A 20,078-nucleotide genomic window follows, 5' to 3' on the forward strand; every position below is an offset into this window, starting at 1 on the left:
AGGAAGGTCCAGTGTATTTCCCCATGATACAAATCAAGGAACTTAGCCTCGGAAAGATTAATTACCTTACCTCAAGTCACACAGTAAATCACTTGAAGGCAAAAAGTTCAAATCAAGCTCTGATGTCATTCCTTCCTGAGGGCTGCACTGCATCATGCAGGCCTTTAAAAATCTCATTGAAATGGACTCTCATCTACAGGGCGAGGTGTTTAAAGTTCATGTGGTTGAATAACCATGATCTGTTGCCTTTAAGTGAGAGGCAGGGCGGCTTTTCTATACTTAACTGACACCAGAGCTAGGAGAATGCCCATTTGGTTCTGGTAAAAGGCAAAAGGAGCCTCATTTTCTTGGAAGTAGGCTTGTCAGATTGGCCCCCTGGGACTGCGACCATTATGCCCCCTCCTGCTCCAACCCAGGCCCATCCGGCTCCTAGGGAGCTGCGGGGAGAACAGATGGTCATGGAAGTACTTGGTTTCTAAATGGAGGGATGATCATCCAAATGTAGAGTGTCGGGGCCCTCGAGGCCACCCCTCCCACAGAGCCAGAAACTTTAAGGGGATGATGAGCAGGGAAGGTTAGAGCTGGTCCCCGATTCTCTCCAGAGGGCTAGGTGCCTGGGCCTGACTCAAAGCTAAAGGACTGGCCCCTAGAGGCTATAAGGCAGTGTGGTATAATGGTCACCAGTCAAAGCAGCCTGACCTCAAATCCCACTTCCTCTGCTTAATTACCTGGGTGACCTTGGGCTGTGAGCTTAACCTCTGTTGAAAAACTCTTGTGCCCTCTCTCTCTCTCTCTCTCTCTCTCTCTCTCACACACACACACACACACACACACACACACACACGATTTCTGGCAGAACATGAGGAATCGTCTAGTGTAATGTTTTTTCCTTCAACTGGAGTGGAAAGCCATGTTAAAAAAAAAACAGAAGAGGGCGCCTGGGTGGCTCGGTTAGTTGAGCGACTGCCTTCGGCTCAGGTCATGATCCTGGAGTCCCGGGATCGAGTCCCGCATCGGGCTCCCTGCTCTGCAGGGAGTCTGCTTCTCCCTCTGACCCTCCCCCCTCTCATGTGCTCTCTCTCTCTCTCATTCTGTCTCAAATAAATAAATAAAATCTTTAAAAAAAAAAAAAAAACAGAAGAAAATGTCCCAGCATGCTCAAAGTGTTAGTGGCTGGGTAGCGGGGACAAGATTATTTTTTTTTCTAATTTATTTAATAATGACCAGGTACTGCGGTTGAAATGTAAAATAAGGTAATATACTATTGAAAGAAAGACGGAATGCAATTTGCAAAATAGCAGGACCATTAGTAGAACACGGTGACAGTGTTTCTGGGGTAGCGCTGGCTTTCAGTCTTTATTAGTGTGAGCTTGCACAACATCCCTTCTCTTCCAGATGCACCCTGGTCGGAAAAGTGTAAGGCACTGTTCCCAGTGTTGGAGGAATTGGGCAAAAAGTATCAAAACCACTCGACAGTCACCATTGCCAAGATGGACATCACGGCAAATGACATTCAGCTGATGTACCTAGACCGGTACCCCTTCTTCAGGCTCTTCCCCACTGACTCTCAACAAGTGAGGGGCTCTTGGGACCCACATACCTGAAAATATCATTATGTCATTATCATGGACCCAGTTTCTCCTGATCTCCAGCTCTGCCTTCTACCAAATCAACTTCATTCTCAGCTCCAGCCCCCATTATCCTCTCGTGTTCAATTTGAAGAGTGTTTTCCATTAGCTTCCCCCAAAGTCCCAAGACTTCCTAGAATTGGGTCCAGCTTGGGTCAGCTGTTCTTCCCTGACCCAGGCATTGTTATAGGAAGATGTGGGTGTCTTGATGAGTCAGGCCTGGTTCCCTCTGGTACTGGGGCTGAGCTCTACCCAGACTCTATGGAATAAGATGGGGGTGGGGAACTCCACGTGAATCTTGGGGGTGGGGTGCTACGAGAAGAAGGAAGAACACATGATAGAAAAACAGGTCAATGTCTTTTACATACCAGTATCACAATCACCAAGCTTTGCCAGTGTCATGGAACATACTCTCTGTGCTGCTTTGGCACCTGGGGAAGGGTGTCCATCAAAGCACTGCAAGCAAAGGTTCCTGCCCCAAGAAGAGTATGACTGAGAGTGGAAGAGAAGTCATGATGTGGGCCCACTTCCACTTGCAACTGGAATTGAAGGGGACAGATTCTGGAGCACAGATATTCCATGCAGACATGGAATTTTAAAGAATGCTGACGATTTAAATCAGATTAGCAGAGGGGTGTGAACTATAGGCAGGAAGTATAATAGGCATGAGGAGGTGGGCAGAAGGGTGGCCACAGCCCTGTGAAGGAGAGGCCATCCTTCTGGTACAAAACATGCACGTGGGGGAGTTGTGGAAAATGAGGCTGGGTTGAGAGGGTGGAGCTGTCACAGATCTCCCATTATCTGAAAAGGAGTGTAGACAACCAGTGGGCAGTAAGCAGCTTCATAATCTTCTTAAAGACTGAAAGATGAAAGGGAACTAGGGATGGCTAAGCAATGATCATGTATCAGAAGCTTTGTAAAATAATAACTAGTCATAATAATAATAATAACTGTATGTAGTGCTCACTGTGAGTCGGGTACTGTTTTAAGTGCTTTTCATATAGAAACTCATTAAATTCTCATAATAACATATGTCGTAGGTAATATCATCTTTACATTCCAGATAGCGAAACTGAGTCATAGAGAGGTTACACAGGGTTTGAGCCCTGACAGTGTGGCTCTGAGGTCCGTGCTCTGAACCTATGATGGAGGAATTTTTATTACCCTTATGTTAGAGCCATGCTAATGGAGGCTCGGAGAGGCTAAGGAATCTGCTCATTGTACTCAGGTTGTTAGGAATTTGACCCTGGATTTATCTTATGTAGCAATCCCTGAATATTTTGCAGGAAGAAGCTACCATTTTGACCTTGTTCTGTTTTCTTCCTAGGCTGTACTGTATACAGGAGAACACACCCTGATAGGCTTTTCTGACTTCCTGGAAAGTCAAATCAAGATCAGGATTGAGGATGAGGATGAGGTAAGGCAAAAATGGCAGTACCCAGGATTATTCTGTTCCACAAAGAATCATCAAGAACTCAAACAACTAGGGAAGAGTGTGCCAAGAGTCCCATAATCTTGTGTTCTCTGGAGCTCTCTGACGACGGGTGAACAATGACCTATACTGAATGACTTTATTTCAAGGGCACTTACTACAAGGAAGCAGAAATAGCAGACTTTAGAAACAGACGGAAAGACTGTAAGGTCTCCTAAGGCTGCTTCCCTGGGTCCACCGTTCCCGAGTTGGTAACCAGATGTCTTGATGGATCCAGCTCTTTGGCATTATTTTCCTGATGGATGGGATAACCATCCCCATTCTCTCCGAATCCCCAATCCCATTCATGCCTCAGTGAGGCCATCTGTAGGAAGGTGCCATCTATATTAGTTAGGACCCTTTCAGTTGCAAATGTCAGAAACAATACTCTTTGGTTTAAGCAATAATGGGAACTTCATCCACATAACTGGTAAGAACATCAGGCACAGGTGGATCCAGGATCTCAAACTCATTTTCTGTCTATCCATCTCTGCTTTCCTCTATGTTGGCTTTATTCCCAAGCAGTCACTTCCCCATGGAGGATCAAAGATGGCCCCACAGTTTTAAGCTAATACCCTCCCAGCTTAGGAAGCAAGCACCCAGGGTGCCTGGGTGGGTCAGTCGGCTAAGTGTCTGCCTTCTGTTAGGGTCATAATCCCGGGGTCCTGGGATCGAGCCCCGCTTCGGGCTCCCTGCTCATCGGAGAGCCTACTTCTCCCTCTGCCTGCCTCTCCCCTTGCTGTGGGTGGTGGTCTCTCTCTCTCTCCCTCTCTCTGTAAAAAAAAAAAAAAAAAAAAGAGAGAGAAAGAAAAAGAAAAGAAAGCAAGCACCTACTTCTTCGTAGTCCTAACAAATGTCCTGGATAGGGATTTCATGAGAGGCCTGGGTCACACGTCCAGCCCTGGAGCTAGACCTGGGGCAGCCACACGTGTGGCCTTCGAGTGGAGGAATGGGGTTTTCCAAAGGCCCTATTTCTGGAGGGGCAAAACCATGGTTGGGAACTTCTTCACCTAAGCCAAATGGGCCTTTGCATCTATGAGGATCCTCCAAGTGCCTCTCTCTGGGCATTTCCCGTAAAAGAAGGCTTGGTAATTAGAATCACAATTATCACATATTTCTTGCCTCTTTATTTCTTTATCCTATTTCTTCCCTCCTTCCCTTCTTTTCTTGAATAGCTGTTGTCTGTTGAGCAAAGTGAAGTGACAGAAGAGGAGGCATTACCTAAGGAAAAGAAGGTACCTTTTATCAAGGAAGAGTTACCTGACCAGAAGTTGCCTGAGCTAGAGAATGTGACTGTGCTGGAAGAGCCAGCTGGACAGAAGGAAACAGCCGAGGAGGAGGAGGAGAAGAAGAAGGTGGCTAAGCCAAAGGGACCTCCAAAACAAGGGAAGAAACCAAAAGTGAAGGAAGAACTGTAGCTTCTTCAAAGCCAAGAGCCATTTCCCAGATGCTGACATCATTTTCTAAGGGGAATCTACTCCAAAAAAATTATATATCATTGTGGTGGATGGAGGCTAGATGATTAAAAACTCCTGAATGTTTTTGGCCCTGTTCTGCTCATTGCCTTTTTCCTGATTGGAGCTACCTTAGAAGAGCCGTTTGGTCTGGAATTCATACAGGGTTGCAAGCAAAGCCATAACTGCAACAATTAATGAGTATTTACAGCATGCTGCTCAGTCATGCGATCCTCACAACTTCACTTTCATTACCCCCATTTTACATATGGGGAAACTGAGGCAAAGAGAGGTTAAGCAACTTGTCAGGATCACACAAGTTAGGAAGCCCTTGAGATTATGATCCTAGGCACTCTCACCCCAGAGACTGCATTTAACCACTATGCACACACCATCTCCACTAGGTTGGAGTCCCCAGGGTGGGGACTGATTTATTTATGCTGCATTTTGACACAGTAAGAAAGAGATCCAGCCCCAAACATGTCCCCAGTCTTCTATATCTCAGTAAGTGACCCACTCTCTTAAGCAGCAACGTGCTAGCATAATGCTCAAGTCCCTTCGTTTACTACCGTAAAAGTAACTCCACCAATTGGTGTGACTCCACCCACTTGCACTGACTCCACCCCTTCCATCCAGTGACATGCCCCACTTATCTCCACATGACTCCACCCACTTCTTTCCATGTGACTCCACCCACTTCCCTCCACCTCCTCCCACCATTCTCAGCCCTGGAAGTCTCCCGAATTGTGTGCTTCTACTGCCATTCTGTACCTCCCTGCCCAACACCCATCCATATTCCATGAAGTTGCTGAAATTATCTTTTAAAAAGCCATAGTCTTGAAGGCTTGCAACACCACCTGTTTTAACTCTATAATGGAATCTTTATCGCTTTTAGAATAAGATCCAGTCTGTTTTACCATGCCTTCAAGGCCTGGAAAATTCTGGCCCCACAGATCTCTTCTGCTTTTTCCTCTCTCCCTCTCATTTTCTAGGCTCCAGCCATGCTTCCTGTCTATTCTTTGAACAGTTCAAGTGCTCTCTCTCCTCATGGTTGTTACTTCTGCCTAAATGCACACGTAATACACTCCCACAGATCTTCATGCAGATGTATTTTTCATCCTTCAAACCTCAGTTCAAATGTCACCACCTCAAAGAGGCCTTCCTAGATACCAATATTTGAAAGCATCCTATTTTGCTGTGCACTAATATACTGCTTGCTTCCCCCACTGGTGGGTAAGTCCCTGGAGAGCAGATGTATCTATTTTGTTCCACTGTATTTCCAATGCCTAGAACACTGCTTGGACACACTAGATGCTCAGTAAGTAAGTATCCATAGATCAAATGAAATTTCGTATCAGGCAGCGCCCCACCTCTGAGATACATGATTTCACTGTTCATCCCAAAAGGGGGAGGTGCTGACAGTGTTACCTGGAGACACAAATTAGATTCTGTATTAGTTTCCTATTATTGCTCTGATAAATTGCCACAAATTTAGTGGCTCGAAGAAGTACCAACTTTCTTACAGCTCTGAAGGCCAGAAATCAGAAGTCAATTTCACTGAGCTAAAGTCAAGGTGTCATCAGGGTTGGTCCCCTGTGGAAGAATCCCTTGACTTGCCTTTTCTAGCTTCTGGAGACTGCCTGCATTCCTTAGCTCACAGGCCTGCCCAGACAACCTTACATCACGATCCTGAACTTAAATCCTACTGCAAGGTCCCTTTTGTCATGTGAGGTACCATTCACAGCTGCTGGGGATTAGGACATAGATGTACTGGGAAGTCATCATTCAGCTGACCACAGATTTCATGCTGCTGATCTGTGATAATCATTTTGGCCAAGTGATAATAGGGCTCCTCTTGGGAAAAGAGGGGCCTATTATTTTACAGACCAAGGTCTCTACAAACCGTCTGGGCCTTTCTACTTTCCACCCGTCATGTAAGAGAAAGGCTGTTTGTACTCCTTCAGGCCTCCTGACCCAGCTCCTGGGCCTCCCTCTTCCCCCCCCCCAAACCCCCTGGCCTGTCCACATCCAGATGAAGCAGGGAACAGCCTGGGGCCCTGGAACTCACCTGAGCCAGACTGCCCCAACAGGGGCAGGTGTTAGTATTCAGGACATGGTGTGAGGCTCACCTGCCTCAGCCTTCAGGCTATGTGGCTGCTAGTCAAAGGAGGGGTTCATGGGGACTGTTAAGAATAAATCACGCGGAACAGAGTCCCTGACTGGCCACCAGCCAGAGAATGCATGTGCTACCTGCAGGTCCCCCATATGTATCTGGGGCCTCAGGAAGTGGGGGCTCAGGTTGGGATAAGCAGTTATAGGTAAGTAAGGCCAATGATGACCCTTCTGTTGGGAGAGTTGTCTCCCTTGGCTCATTTTTTACCAACCCCCCCACCCTGCCCCAACACACACTACTCTCACAAAAATCCTTTCTATTCTGTTGAGCAAATTTCTCCACACCTTAGCTTCACTCCCTCAAAAAAAGACCTGAAACCACTTATCCCTCATGGCTGAGCATGGAATGCTTTTTACCCCAAGGAGCGCAACGCATCATAGAAGTAAATCTGAATAAGGTAAGGGCTATAGTATGGATTTACCACGGGCTAGCTGGGTAATCTCATGGAAGCAACTCAATATTTCTGAACTACAATCTTCTTGGTAACATGTGTTGTGGCTCATTGTCTGAGACAATAAATGTAAAAGCATTCAACATAGTCTCTGACCCAAGAGAGGCACTCAGTAAGTGACAACTGTCAAGATTATTTTTTTTTTTAAGATTTTTATTTATTTATTCATGAGAGACAGAGAGAGAGAGGCAAAGGGAGAAGCAGGCTCCCAAGGAGCAGGGAGCCCGATGTGGGACTCGATCCCAGGACCCTGGGATCATGACCTGAGCCGAAGGCAGACACTTAACCATCTGAGCCACCCAGGTGCCCAACTGTCAAGCTTATTAAGATCAAGTTTCTTACCCATGTTTAAAAGTTAAGAGGGGAAGAGCATTCCAAGAAGATGGGAACTTTTGATAAACTGAGTAAGGTTTGTTCAGAAACAAATATTTTTTGGCTACTTTTCTGGAAGTAAGCTAAAGAAAAAAAAAACAGCGATTGAATTTGGCAACGTGGATGTCTTTGGTGATCCTGATGAGCAAGGTCAACGGAGCTGGCAGTTCAGGAAGCTTACCAGAATGAATGTGAGTGGAAAGTGTGCAGATAAATCTTTTGTGAAGTTCGGCTATGAAAGGATGGAAAACAGGATGGTGGCTGGAGGGAGTGTGGGGTCAAAGGAAGCTTTCCACAGAAGGGACTAGCAGAAAAAAATAATTAAAAAAGGAAAGAAAGAAAGAAAGAAAGAAAGAGAGAGAGAGAGAGAGAGAGAGAGAGAGAGAAAGAAAGAAAGAAAGAAAGAAAGAAAGAAAGAAAGAAAGAAAGAAGAAAGAAAGAAAGAAAGAAAGGGACTAGCAGATGAGAATACTCCAAGTGCTTATGAGAAGAGGAAGTTACAGGAGGAAGGGGTAGGTGAAGGTGAGGAAAAAAGGTTATCAGCCCAGGAAGAAGGATGCTGCTTCCATTATGGGAGAGGAGAAGTGGAAGGTGAATCCAGAGGCAGGAAGACGGAGAAGTTGAGGGAGGCAATGCTTAGTGACTCCAGTGAGAATGCCATGATGTCATTAAATGTATGGGGCTGGGCGACGGTAGGAATTTTGAAGAAAGAGTGGAAAAACAACAAACTAGAGGAACACCACAGGATGCTCCAGCTGTGTTGAGGGCAGGTGATGCTTACTGTTTTAAAATGTAAGTTTTGTTATTATTATATGACAAGGCTAACAGATGAGAAGATGAATGCCATTGAAAACATAGTTGATTAGATTCCCAAATCACAAGAGGAGGGGGCACACGAAGAAGTACCAGGGTCAGTCAGGAGGCCAAGGGATAGGGGAAACATGAGCAAGAGCCTTTCTTGTGGTTCCCATGGGAAGGAACAGGAGAGGCAGGGAAGCAGGTTGAGGACTGGATAGTTTGAGTAATTTCAGCAGGTCTTGGGATGAGGGACCGGTCCCGGTTGTCTGGTGCCTGGCCCTGGGGTGATGAAGGCAGGGGAATAGTGGCCCTGAGTGTGAGAGCCCCCAGCAAAGGAGGGCTGGTGGTGGGGGGGGGGGGGGGCCCTCTGGGTGGTCAGTTTGCATATAGAAGGCAGATCTCTAGCCAGCTGTTGGCAATCTCTAGGAATTAGTTAGCCTGGGAGGGGCAATCCCTCCAGGGTCAGCAAAGCCCCAAGATGTACAAGCATCAAATACAGAAACTGGAAAAATGTGGTTATTAGACTTATGAGTAATCTATAACACAAATGCCCCATATTCCTGCCTATGGCCTTTGCCCAGACAACTCCAGGAGCCACCCGGAGCCTCCATTTTAATCCTTTAAGGACACCCGAACTCAGGTTTAGACAGGGCCTCATATGCACCAACCAGAAATTATATTCACCATCCAAAAATGGAGAAAAAGAATATTAAGAACTTTTATTTTCTTCTTAAGCAGTAGGGGGAAAAAAGAAAGAAAGACACAGCCAATTCAGAAAAGAAGAATAAGTAACACACATGAAAAGATAATGATTTCCCTTTTCACTGAAGAATTACAAAAGTAAGCAATGAGATTTCTCACTTCTTTTTTTGACAAAGATGAAGGAAAGTGTACAACGCTCAGGATTGGTACTATGGGATTGTAAACTAGTTTATTTTTTTTAAGATTTTATTTATTTATTTGAGAGAGAGAGAGAGCACGAGTGGGGGGAGGGGCATAAGGAGAGGGAGAAGCAGGCTCCCCGCTGAGCAGGGAGCCCAACACAGAGCTCCATCTCAGGACCCCAAGATCATGGCCTGAGCCGAAGGCAGATGCTTAATTGACTGAGACACCCAGGCGCCCCTAAAGTAGTTTATTTAAAAAAAAAATCTCTCTCTGGGGGTGCTGTTTGGGAAGAGGTATCAAAATTCTTAAAACTGCACCACCTCTTTGACCCAGAAATTTCACTCCTACAAAATTATCCTGAGGAGATGATTGCATAGTGCTGATGGTTACCCGACCACTAAATGAGACAGGATAAGAAAGATCCTGAAAAAGTAAATGCAATGGGTCATTGTTCTATTTCCTGCTCAGCCCAAGTTTACACATATTCAATTTTTCTCTATGGGACTGACTCTTAGACTGGATTGCCATCTACATGGGACTGCGTCAGGAGCCATGGGGTTGAGCCCAGTCTCTGCCATTTCGACCCCTGTGACTGTACATCAGCAAAGCAGCACTGACAGTGACTTCCACGGGTAGAATTGTTACATCACCTCTGTTCTTGCATCTTCTCCTTTAACCACCATAACAACTCTAAGAGATGGGTGCTTTCCTTTCACAGACAACGAAAATGACCTCAGGAAGATTATTAAAGAAATGAGTCCTCTGGCACACAATAAATGGCTGATCAGGAGACAGGCGGACGGACTCAAAAGTCAGTCTACTCAGTCACAAAGTTACCCACCTCCCAAGGGGGCCTATCCTCATGGGAACTCAGATTCTTTGTTTCGCAGAGTGGGTCTGGTCTGGTGATGTCTCAGTTATCTTCAGGCTTTGACTTTCAACCATTGTCACCTCCTCTCCTGCTCATGTCCGGACCACAGAGGAGCTTGCTGAGCCATGAGGATGGAGTGTACTTCAGCAGGGTGCCCTCCCCAGGGCAAGAAACCCAAATGGCCACAGGTGCATGTCCTAATGGGGGCAATAAAAACCCCCTTTTGCCCCAGCGCAGCCTGGCTTCAGATACAGGCCTCTGCCGGGCTCCTTAGGTCCACCTTGTCCTTCTCAATGACCAATAAAACGCCTAGTACCTTGGCACTGCTTTTCCGGTTAATTTCTAAGGAATCTCTTTATATCAAAAGGTGCAAAACAGAGGCCTTATATTTGCGGGCACAAGTTTGACCCCCAATGTCAGTCATTTGGGGCGTCCACATATTAGGAAAAAGAACAACAATCTGACAGCCTAGGAAAGGAAAACACTGTGCCCACAGGGGAAAATATCCTACCCTCAAGAATACGATCTCGGGCGCCTGGGTGGCTCAGTTGGTTAAGCGACTGCCTTCGGCTCAGGTCATGATCCTGGAGTCCCGGGATCGAGTCCCGCATCGGGATCCCTGCTCGGCAGGGAGTCTGTTTCTCCCTCTGACCCTCCCCCCTCTCATGTGCTCTCTCTCTCTCATTCTCTCTGTCTCAAATAAATAAATAAATAAATCTTTAAAAAAAAAAAAAAAAGAATACGATCTCAAGAAACAGAACCAGAGAATAATTGGAGGAAAGACTGCCAGCCAGGGGCAGATGTATATATAGGAGGCACACACTTGGAAACAGACTAATTCTACCTCTCTGGCTTCAGGTAAGGCTATCTATGGCTCTCTCTTCTCCCCCACCTAGTTCTCTGCTAATTCCCATTCTGTTTGGGAGAGGGGGGAAGGAAATGAAGAGATTGGACACCTGGGTCAGACCTAGATTGGGTCATTCCTCTGCTGACTATTGGCTTCATTATCTTCAGTTGGTCAATCTCCCTCCCTTCAAGGCTGCACTTTACTAATAACAATGACTACTATTTCTTCACTCATTCAACAAATATTAGCAAAGTGCCTACTATGTACTAGGCACTGGAGATATAGCAGTGAACAATAGCATTTGCTATGTGCCAGGCCCTGCTTTGCTTATATCATCTTAGTTAATCCCCATGACAATATGCAGTCAGTTATCATCTGCCACAGTGTTTTCACGACCCATTAGCAGATCATGAAATTGTTTGTGGGTTATACCCAAAATTTTCTTTTAATTAAATGTTAGAGACTATGTCAGCAAGCAATGCATACAATACTAAGATTTTTGTAAAACTTATTATTTTGTGTGTGTGTGTGTACCCATGCACATACACAAGCAACTACACCAGGTTATGGCAAAAAGTATTTTCCTTATAGCAGATCGTGATCATAAAGGCTTGGAAAACACAGCTCCAGAACACAAGTTCTCTGATCACAGGGACTTCAAACTGAGCCTGGCACATCATAGGCACTCAGTTTGTGAAAGCAATGATCCATATTTCATAGATGAGGAAACTAATTATTAGCGAGTTGAAATACCTTGCCCAGTGTTACACTGTCAGTGATTAATAAAACAGGGATTTGGATCCTGGTGGCAGGCTCCAGGTCCCACACATTTAACCACCACTTACTACCCTAGTTTGCTGCTGTAAAAATTGAGGCAATAGTAATACCCACCTAGGATTATTTCACCAATTGAGTGAAATAATAAGTGACTGCTCTGGAAACACCAAAATCCATTGTGAAGGTTAATCATCTCTGGAGTTGCTTATCTAAAGCAACTTCTTTACAATATGGGTTGCATGAAGTCAGGGATCTTGCCTGTCCTATTCATGGCCTTCCTCGGTGTGTAGCTCCCTGTTTGGCACATGGTAGCTACTCAGTAAATGTTTGTTGAATGGATAAATGGATCTGGGCAAGTTGAAAGTATCCCAGCAGGGGATCAGGAGTGGCTGTGAAAACCTAAAGCTGCCTCCGGTAAGATGAGGAGTCCAGAACACACTACCCCACCTTGCTGCTTCCTGTTCCAAATGAGACTCAGTTCTTCCAGATTCGCTGAGACTCGGGGAGCAGAGGCTAATATGGGGGTGGGAGGATGGGTGGGGTAACAGAAGGAAAAACAACAAAGCAAGGGCCACAACACTGTACACTTCCTGTAGTTCATATAAATGGCACCTTCTGGAGTTGTGCAGTGCAGGACCAAAGCACTCCTCCCAACTGTGGGGAAGTGAGTTAGATCATGCATCTATCCCATCCATCTCTGTTCCACAGGACTCCAGGCATCACAGACAGGGAGGAAATCCCAAGGGGTCAACCTGTCTTTGCCTTTGGGCAGGTTCTCCCCAGACCAGAAGAAGCTGTGAAGAGCAGAAAGAATGGGGCAGCTTTCCTCTCTGATCTCGGTGTGGATGGTAGTCATGGTAACCTCTTGGGTCATCACAGCTGCATCCACTGACACCCTGGAAGCAAGTAAGTGGGGGGAGGGGGGTGTTTGTGTGTGTGCGTGTGTGTGTGTGCAGGGAACAATGCTGCTGTTAACAGAGGAGGTCTGGCTTCCTCTCCTATCATGCTTAGAATTTATTTTTTTTTTAAGATTTCATTTATTTATTTGACAGAGAGAGAGACACAGCAAGAGAGGGAACACAAGCAGGGAGAGTGGGAGAGGGAGAAGCAGGCTTCCCGCCGAGTAGGGAGCCCGATGCGGGGTTCAATCCCAGGACCCTGGGATCACGACCTCAGCCAAAGGCAGATGCTTAACAACTGAGCCACCCAGGCGCTCCTCTAAATCCATTTTTTATACCTTAATGTATACAGGACTCACATGGGAGTTTTGCTAAAATGCAGATTCTGATTCAGTAGGCCCTGCATAGGGCCTGAAATTCTGCATTTCTGACAAACTCTCAGGTAATACTGATGCTGTGGTCCTTGGATCACACATTGGAGGCAAGAGACTACCACTAGGTCCCCTGGCAATTTACTGGAAGGTCAAGATCTGAACACACCAAAGTGGCTCCCAAACACCTTCCCCTGCATTCTTTTTTTTTTTTTAATTTTTTTATTCTTATGTTAATCCCCATACATTACATCATTAGTTTTAGATGAAGTGTTCCATGATTCATTGTTTGTGCATAACACCCAGTGCTCCATGCAGAATGTGCCCTCCTCAATACCCACCACCAGGCTAACCCATCCTCCCACCCCCCTCCCCTCTAGAACCGTCAGTTTGTTTTTCAGAGTCCATCGTCTCTCATGGTTCGTCTACCCCTCCGATTTCCCCCGCTTCATTCTTCCCCTCCCGCTACCTTCTTCTTCTTCTTTTTTTCTTAACATATATTGCATTATTTGTTTCAGAGGTACAGATCTGAGATTCAACAGTCTTGCACAATTCACAGCGCTTACCAGAGCACATACCCTCCCCAGTGTCTATCACCCAGTCACCCCATCCCTCCCACCCCACCCCCCACTCCAGCAACCCTCAGTTTGTTTCCTGCAATTAAGAATTCCTCATATCAGTGAGATCATATGATACATGTCTTTCTCTGTTTGACTTATTTCACTCAACATAATACCCTCCAGTTCTATCCACGTCGTTGCAAATGGCAAGATCTCATTCCTTTGGATGGCTGCATAATATTCCATTGTATATATATACCACATCTTCTTTATCCATTCACCTGTCGATGGACATCTTGGCTCTTTCCACAGTTTGGCTATTGTGGACATTACTGCTATAAACATCGGGGTGCACGTACCCCTTCGGATCCCTACTTTTGTATCTTTGTTCCCCTGCATTCTTAAGAGGTCATTCCATTGGGTCTTGCATTATCCTCATCTAGCTTTCAGCTTCTCCCTGGGGAAGGGAGCTGGGCGTCTCCCCTGAGCTGGAGTACTTTGGGGCACAGTAAATGCCATTTCAGTGTCATGGTAAAGAGGTTAAGAGCATATACTCTGTGGTCCTGCCACCCAGGTTTCTGTCCTGGCTCTGCTGCTTACCAACAGAGCAAGTGGCTTAAACCCTCTGAACCTCAGTTTGCTTATCTTTAAAATAAGGGTAAATACAAAAGCGATCCCACAGGGCCATTGGGGAGGATTCAATGAGATAATGAGTGAAAAGCATACATCCCAGTGTCTGGCATATTGTAAGTGCTTAATAAACGACAGCTCGTTATCTTTACTGTGTTTATTGTCATGGAGGATGTCACACAAAGTGCGACTGTCAGGGAGAGTTGGGGAAGTCTTCAGAGGGGAGGCAGGGAAGATCTGAGCAAAAGGCATTAAATGTTCAAAGGTGGGGAAGGGGCGACAGGGTCACCTAAATCCTACCAAAGTGTCAAGAACTCTTTATTATTCCTCTGGATGTGGAAGCGTGGATATTTTAAAAGAAGACATACTTTGAAAGCAATGCTTAACAGAGAAGAATGCACAGTGGAAGCATCGGGGGAGTTTTGTTTAGTTGTTTTGGAGGGAGTCATCCAGGGACCAAGTCTTAAAAGAACATGGTACCCTAATGGATGCAGGAGGACTCTCTGAGTGACCACTGGCCCAGCTGCCCCCATCTGAGGCCGGATTCTTCTGTCCACAGGAAACTGCTCTGAATGTCACAGCAATGCCACCTGCATGGAGGACGGGACTGTCACAACATGCTCCTGCCAGGTGGGTTTCACTGGTAACGGCCTTGTGTGCGTGGACCTGGATGAATGTGTCATCCCTGGGGCCCACAACTGCTCCGAGGACAGCAGCTGCGTGAACATGCTGGGCTCCTACTTGTGCACCTGCCCTGACGGCTTCCGACTGATGCCCGGGCTGGGCTGCACCGACGTGGATGAGTGCGCAGAGCCCGGGCTCAGCCACTGCCACGCCCTGGCCACCTGTGTCAATAGCAAGGGCAATTACTCGTGTGTCTGTCCTGAGGGCTATCTGGGGGACAGGAAACACTGCGAGTGCTCCCCGGGCTCCTGTGGGCCGGGACTGGACTGCGTGCCCGGGGGCGACGCGCTGGTATGCGCAGACCCATGCCAAGAGTACCGCATCCTAGATGAGTACTGGCGCAGTGCCGAGCACGGGGCGGGTTACACCTGCGACATGGGCCTGAGTGGCTGGTACCGCTTCGTGGGGTCGGGCGGTGTGCGCCTGGCGGAGACCTGCGTGCCGGTCCTGCACTGTAACACGGCCGCGCCCATGTGGCTCAACGGCACGCACCCGTCCAGTGACGAGGGCATAGTGAGCCGCACAGCCTGCGCGCACTGGAGTGGCCACTGCTGCCTGTGGGACGCGCCCGTCCAAGGGAAGGCCTGTGCTGGTGGCTACTATGTCTACAACCTGGGCGCGCCCACCGAGTGCTATCTGGCCTACTGCACAGGTGAGTGGGCATCTCCCCCTACGCCCCACTCCAGACCTGGGTGGGCCCCACGGGAGACCGGGGAGCATCCCTGTTGACTGACAGTGTCTGTGATCCTGCAGACCCCAGCTCCGTGTTGGGGACATGTGAGGAGTGCAGTATAGACGAGGACTGCAAGTCGGATGATGGCACATGGAGCTGCCAGTGCAAACAGGACTTCAATATCACTGGTGAGACCAGTAGGAGGAGGGCAATGTGTTGAGAAATGTCAGCAAGTGGGGGAGGCACACATTCCTACGCGCGAGTTGGGGACATACGGGGATGATGCAGGGATGCATATCATCCCATCTGAGTGAAAAGTGGGTCCAGTAATATCTGTTAAAACCAGGAGAAGCTCTCTGGGCTCCTGGGATCCCTTTAGTGGACGCCAAAGCTCCCAGAGCTTGAGGAGCCTCCTTAGCCCCAGCCTTCTTCCTGAGGCTCCCACACCATAGTACAGGTGGCTGCCACTTGTTGGCCAAAGGCTGCCTAAGCCGGATTTCTGCAGCTCAAGAACACAGGACTGGTGGGGCACCTGGGTGGCTCAGATGGTTAAGCGTCTGCCTTCAGCTCAGGTCATGATCCCAGGCTCCTGGGATCGAGCCCCACATCGGGCTCCTGGCTCAGCGAGGAGCCTGCTTCTCCCTCTCCCTCTGCCTCTCTCCCCTGCTCATGCTTTCTCTCTCTCTCTCTGTATCTCTGTGTCCCAAATGAATAAATAAAATCTTTAAAAAAAAAAAAAAAAAGAACACAGGACTGGTGACCAGCCTGCGGTTTCTAGGGCTGGGCCCTCCTCTGATCAGCAGAGGATCCCGAGCAGGGCTCTGTGGGTCTCCAAGCCTCAATTTCCCCATATGTACAATGACTGAAGCAGGATAGTATTTCCCAAACTTCAGTCATGATTTTAGTACCAATTTTATAATTTCGTTTTATCCAAGTACTACCTAGACTGTGGTTTTTATTATTAACTTGTTCTTCTTTAAGTTGGTTGAATCCTTCTTCTTTTAAATAAACTTGGGACACTTACGGCCACTGCTGCATCTATCTGTGGCAAGTAACTCTTACCGTAGATAGAAGGTAACAGTAAAAATAAATACAATGAAAGAAAATTATTAAATTCCAGCAGCTGTGTAATACTTCAATTTAAAAAAGTTTAAAAAAAATCCACCTGGATGTCACTGTGTGCCCCAAACACTTAGCCTGATGTCTGCACTCTGTTGTTTTAAAAGGGAAATTAGCAAGTATATAGCATTAAAAACATTAGTAGCTAGTGTGGACTATCTCTTTGATATACAAAGGATGGAAAGATACTGCGATTAATGTGTTAGTGTGTTTGTTGTTTTGTTTTACTGAGATTCAATGTATTTAATGCTGGCAGGGGGGGCAGTGAATGACCTGAAAATAATATTGTTTTTTGCATACAATCCACACTTAGGGTAACATGGAGCTGATGGTTGGCCATTTGGATCCATCCAGTGATGCTGGGAATCCAGTCTTGCGTCTCCGTCCCTCTGAGAGAGGAGACCATGGCAAGATGAGACGGGGCTAAACTGAGCACCGCCAGCTAGTGAGTGGCCAGCCTGACCAGCTGGGCCTGGGCCCTGGGGATGTGCTTGATGCTGAATTGTGGTCCCAGGTTTCCAATCCTGCCTTCCCTGCCCATTTCAGATCTCTCCCTCCTGGAGCGCAGGCTGGAGTGTGGAGCCAATGACATCAAGGTGTCCCTGAGCAAGTGCCAGCTGAAAAGCCTGGGCTTTGAGAAGGTTTTCATGTACCTGCGTGACAGCCAGTGCTCAGGCTTCCATTAGAGGGGCGACTGGGACTGGATATCTGTGGTGACCCCAGCCAGGGGTGGCCCCTGTGGGACAGTGATGATGGTATGTCCTGGCCAACATGGGACAGGGTGGGAGCACTGCCTGGTTCAAGCCCCAGCTTTACCACTTCCTAGTCATATGAGCCTGGCTGTGCCTCAGTTTCCTCAACTGTAAAATGGAATAATGATACTAGTACCTACTTCACAGGGTTGTTAAGAGGATTAAATGAGTTAATGTGTGTGAAGTGATTGAGACACCGGCAGGCACAGTGTAAGTGCTCAATAAATGTTAGCTTTAAATAAAGAGAATGATCCGTGGTGACAGTGCCCCATTTTACAGATGGGAACGGAAGGGCCCAGATAGGACAGTGATTCTTCTCAGCCAGGAGGTATCAGCACTGGGCTCAGAAGCAAGTCTGCCTGTCTTGGGTGGTCCTCAGAGGCAAGGTCTGCATCACCACTGTTCAGAGAACCAGGACCTCACCTCCAGAAACTTCCTCAAAAGGGACCCAGAGGTCAATATTTGAGTGGAATACTGCTTCTCCAACTCCCTCATCCCCCAGAAAGAAAAGGAAAGAAGACAAAAGAAAAGAAGAAAGAAATTGTTATTTGCTTAGCACAGCGTTTGAAATTCCAGCATTAATAATGAGTCTGGAGGTGGTTTTTAGTGTTTTTAGTGTTTGAGAGGAAGCGTGGCCTAATTTGGAGAGCTCAGGCTTATTAGATCCCACATACTGTGGGCAAGTTACTCAAGAGTTACTCAGCTTCTATGAACCCCCATCTCCTCATCATGAGGCAGGGAGATAGTAGCCCTGCCTCTTAGGGTCATTGAAGAGGCTAATGCAGTCATGCAGGACCAGTGTTTAGCTCAGGGCCTAGTTCATAAATGGTTGCTGTCCTTGTAACTTTTGATTATGACAGCTGGGAGGGCAGCTCACAGGTGGCCATAGAAACCCCTTTGACTTTGAGTCCTACTCAGATTCTCATGCCCCTTTCTCCCGCTCCCACCCCCCAATACAGAGGAATGAAACCCATGCCATATATAGCAACACCCTCTACCGGGCAGATGAGATCATCATCCGTGACTGCAACATCAAAATCAACTTTGCGTGTTCCTACCCCCTGGACATGAAAGCTTGAAGACCTCCATGCAGCCAATGGTCAGGTGTGGCCAGAGAGGGTCCCCAGTACCCCCGGCCATCTCTACCCCGACAACCTCTTAACCACCAGGCCCTCAGCTTCCCTGTTAACTGCCATCCATATGTTGCTGGGTGGGGGAGCTGGGAGGCAGTATTTTCCAATGGAGGAGCCCAGTCTGGAAGGAAGGAGCCCAGATTCAAATCCAGGCTCTGTCACATACTAACAAGATGGCTCTGGAAATTGACAGCCCCACTCTGGGTGTCAGTCCTCTCATCTGTGAAATGGATTTAGCAGTACCCATACTGCCTTTCTTAGAAGCACAACAGGGCTTGGCATGTGTGAATTAAATATTAGGGCCTCTGGCTTATCAGAGGGGCAGGGTGGTTGGACCAGATGGAAGGAGGGAGGGCTCTTGGTCGGAGGGAGGGCTCTTGGTCCAGACCTGCTATTTATATGATATATAAATCATGCCATATTTGGACCTTAGTTTCCTTCCTTCTCTATAAATAGGAATTTGATAAAAAAAAAAGGGGGGGTTATAAATTATGCCTCTTAGAGTTTGAGGGTCTTTAAGGAAGTACGTTTGGGGATGCCTACAGGGTGAACCAGAGACGTTCCACCCATATTGGGTGTCCCACGAGATTTTATTATTAAAAAAAGTAGTAAAAGGATCCTGTTGCTAAATAAAATTGGAAATCTCTGACTAGGACGAATCACAGGCCAATGATGCAAATGTGATGTTGGAAAAAATTACAGTTGTAACTATAACAAGCACTTATCAAGAGCTGACTGTATGTCAGGCATTGTGTTAACTGCTCTACAGGAAACCTCTCACTGAAATCTTAAGAGTACCTTAAGAGCTGTAAATATTACTATTATTAGTAGTGTTCCCATTATACAGATGTGGAAATTGAGGCTCAGAGAAGACTGAGTAACCTGTCCAAAGTTAGAGTCTAGTAAGTGGCAGAGCTGGGATTCAAACCTAGGGCATTGTGCCCAGAGCCCCCACTCTACCATGACCTTCATTATGAAGCTCATCCACGGCTACATGTTCTTTGGGCCAACCAGACTCAGGGAAGGGCACGGCACTGATGAGGGTGCATGGCTGACCTGGGGGAAGAAGGTTGCTCATTGTCTGCCTTTGGCTGGAGAACCACCTGGCCAAGCAGTGCCCTGGAGCACTGTGGCCGTGTCTCAGGCCTGACAGACGTCAAGGAGCAACACATCTATATGGAGATGTCTCTCCAGTTTGAGCTGGAAATCTTGCCCTAGTCCAAATCTGAGTCCAAACCAATAACCCAGTTCTCACCTGCAAAATGGACTTCTACATTACTGAGTTTTTATCATGTGCCTTACTTCCTAGCGTTATCAGTCTTACAGGGTCCTTTATTGGCTCATTCTGTGAAGTCTCATCAGTGTAGCTATTTTCAATGTGGTGAAAAATAACCCATTTACAAAAAACCCCTATCTTCTGCTGTAGGTGGACCCAGAACTCTGACCTAGGCCTGTAGGACTCATAGCCATCCCTTTTAACTGCTCCAGGTTAAGACCAAAGAAGGAATGTAGGTGACTCCCTTGAGAATT

The 20,078-nt window shown here is 47.0% G+C and overlaps 3 protein-coding genes across 3 annotated transcripts in view; 2 read left to right on the forward strand and 1 right to left on the reverse strand.

Moving 5' to 3' along the window:
- The window catches only part of LOC123840650 (protein disulfide-isomerase-like protein of the testis), a 34,016-nt gene extending 29,419 nt beyond the window's left edge, over nucleotides 1-4,597 (forward strand). The window contains exons 9-11 of the mRNA XM_064590314.1: nucleotides 1,396-1,574; nucleotides 2,956-3,045; nucleotides 4,275-4,597. Of these exons, the coding sequence (XP_064446384.1) occupies nucleotides 1,396-1,574; nucleotides 2,956-3,045; nucleotides 4,275-4,517 (512 nt within the window). The 3' untranslated portion in view covers nucleotides 4,518-4,597. The remainder of the gene's footprint in view (nucleotides 1-1,395; nucleotides 1,575-2,955; nucleotides 3,046-4,274) is intronic.
- LOC123840651 (acyl-coenzyme A synthetase ACSM5, mitochondrial-like) overlaps nucleotides 1-20,078 on the reverse strand; it is a 120,486-nt gene that overhangs the window by 79,851 nt on the left and 20,557 nt on the right.
- On the forward strand, nucleotides 12,582-18,494 carry LOC123842638 (uromodulin-like). The gene is made up of 5 exons (XM_064590315.1): nucleotides 12,582-12,633; nucleotides 14,747-15,523; nucleotides 15,625-15,732; nucleotides 17,210-17,304; nucleotides 18,276-18,494. The coding sequence occupies exons 1-5, from the start codon at nucleotides 12,582-12,584 to the stop codon at nucleotides 18,492-18,494; spliced, it is 1,251 nt and encodes a 416-aa protein (XP_064446385.1).

Source organism: Mirounga angustirostris, unplaced genomic scaffold (assembly GCF_029215605.1).
Source record: "Mirounga angustirostris isolate CCGP_5_RB_7025 unplaced genomic scaffold, mMirAng1.0.hap1 SCAF_5, whole genome shotgun sequence".
Classification (NCBI taxonomy): domain Eukaryota; kingdom Metazoa; phylum Chordata; class Mammalia; order Carnivora; family Phocidae; genus Mirounga; species Mirounga angustirostris.

What these genes read in the sequence shown, in the direction of transcription:
- LOC123842638 (XM_064590315.1), top strand. Translation starts at nt 12,582, where the DNA reads ATGGTAACCTCTTGGGTCATCACAGCTGCATCCACTGACACCCTGGAA. An exon ending in CACTGACACCCTGGAAGCAA is followed by an intron (nt 12,634 to 14,746) that starts GTAAGTGGGGGG and finishes TTCTGTCCACAG; the next exon opens with GAAACTGCTCTGAATGTCAC. An exon ending in ACAGGACTTCAATATCACTG is followed by an intron (nt 15,733 to 17,209) that starts GTGAGACCAGTA and finishes TGCCCATTTCAG; the next exon opens with ATCTCTCCCTCCTGGAGCGC.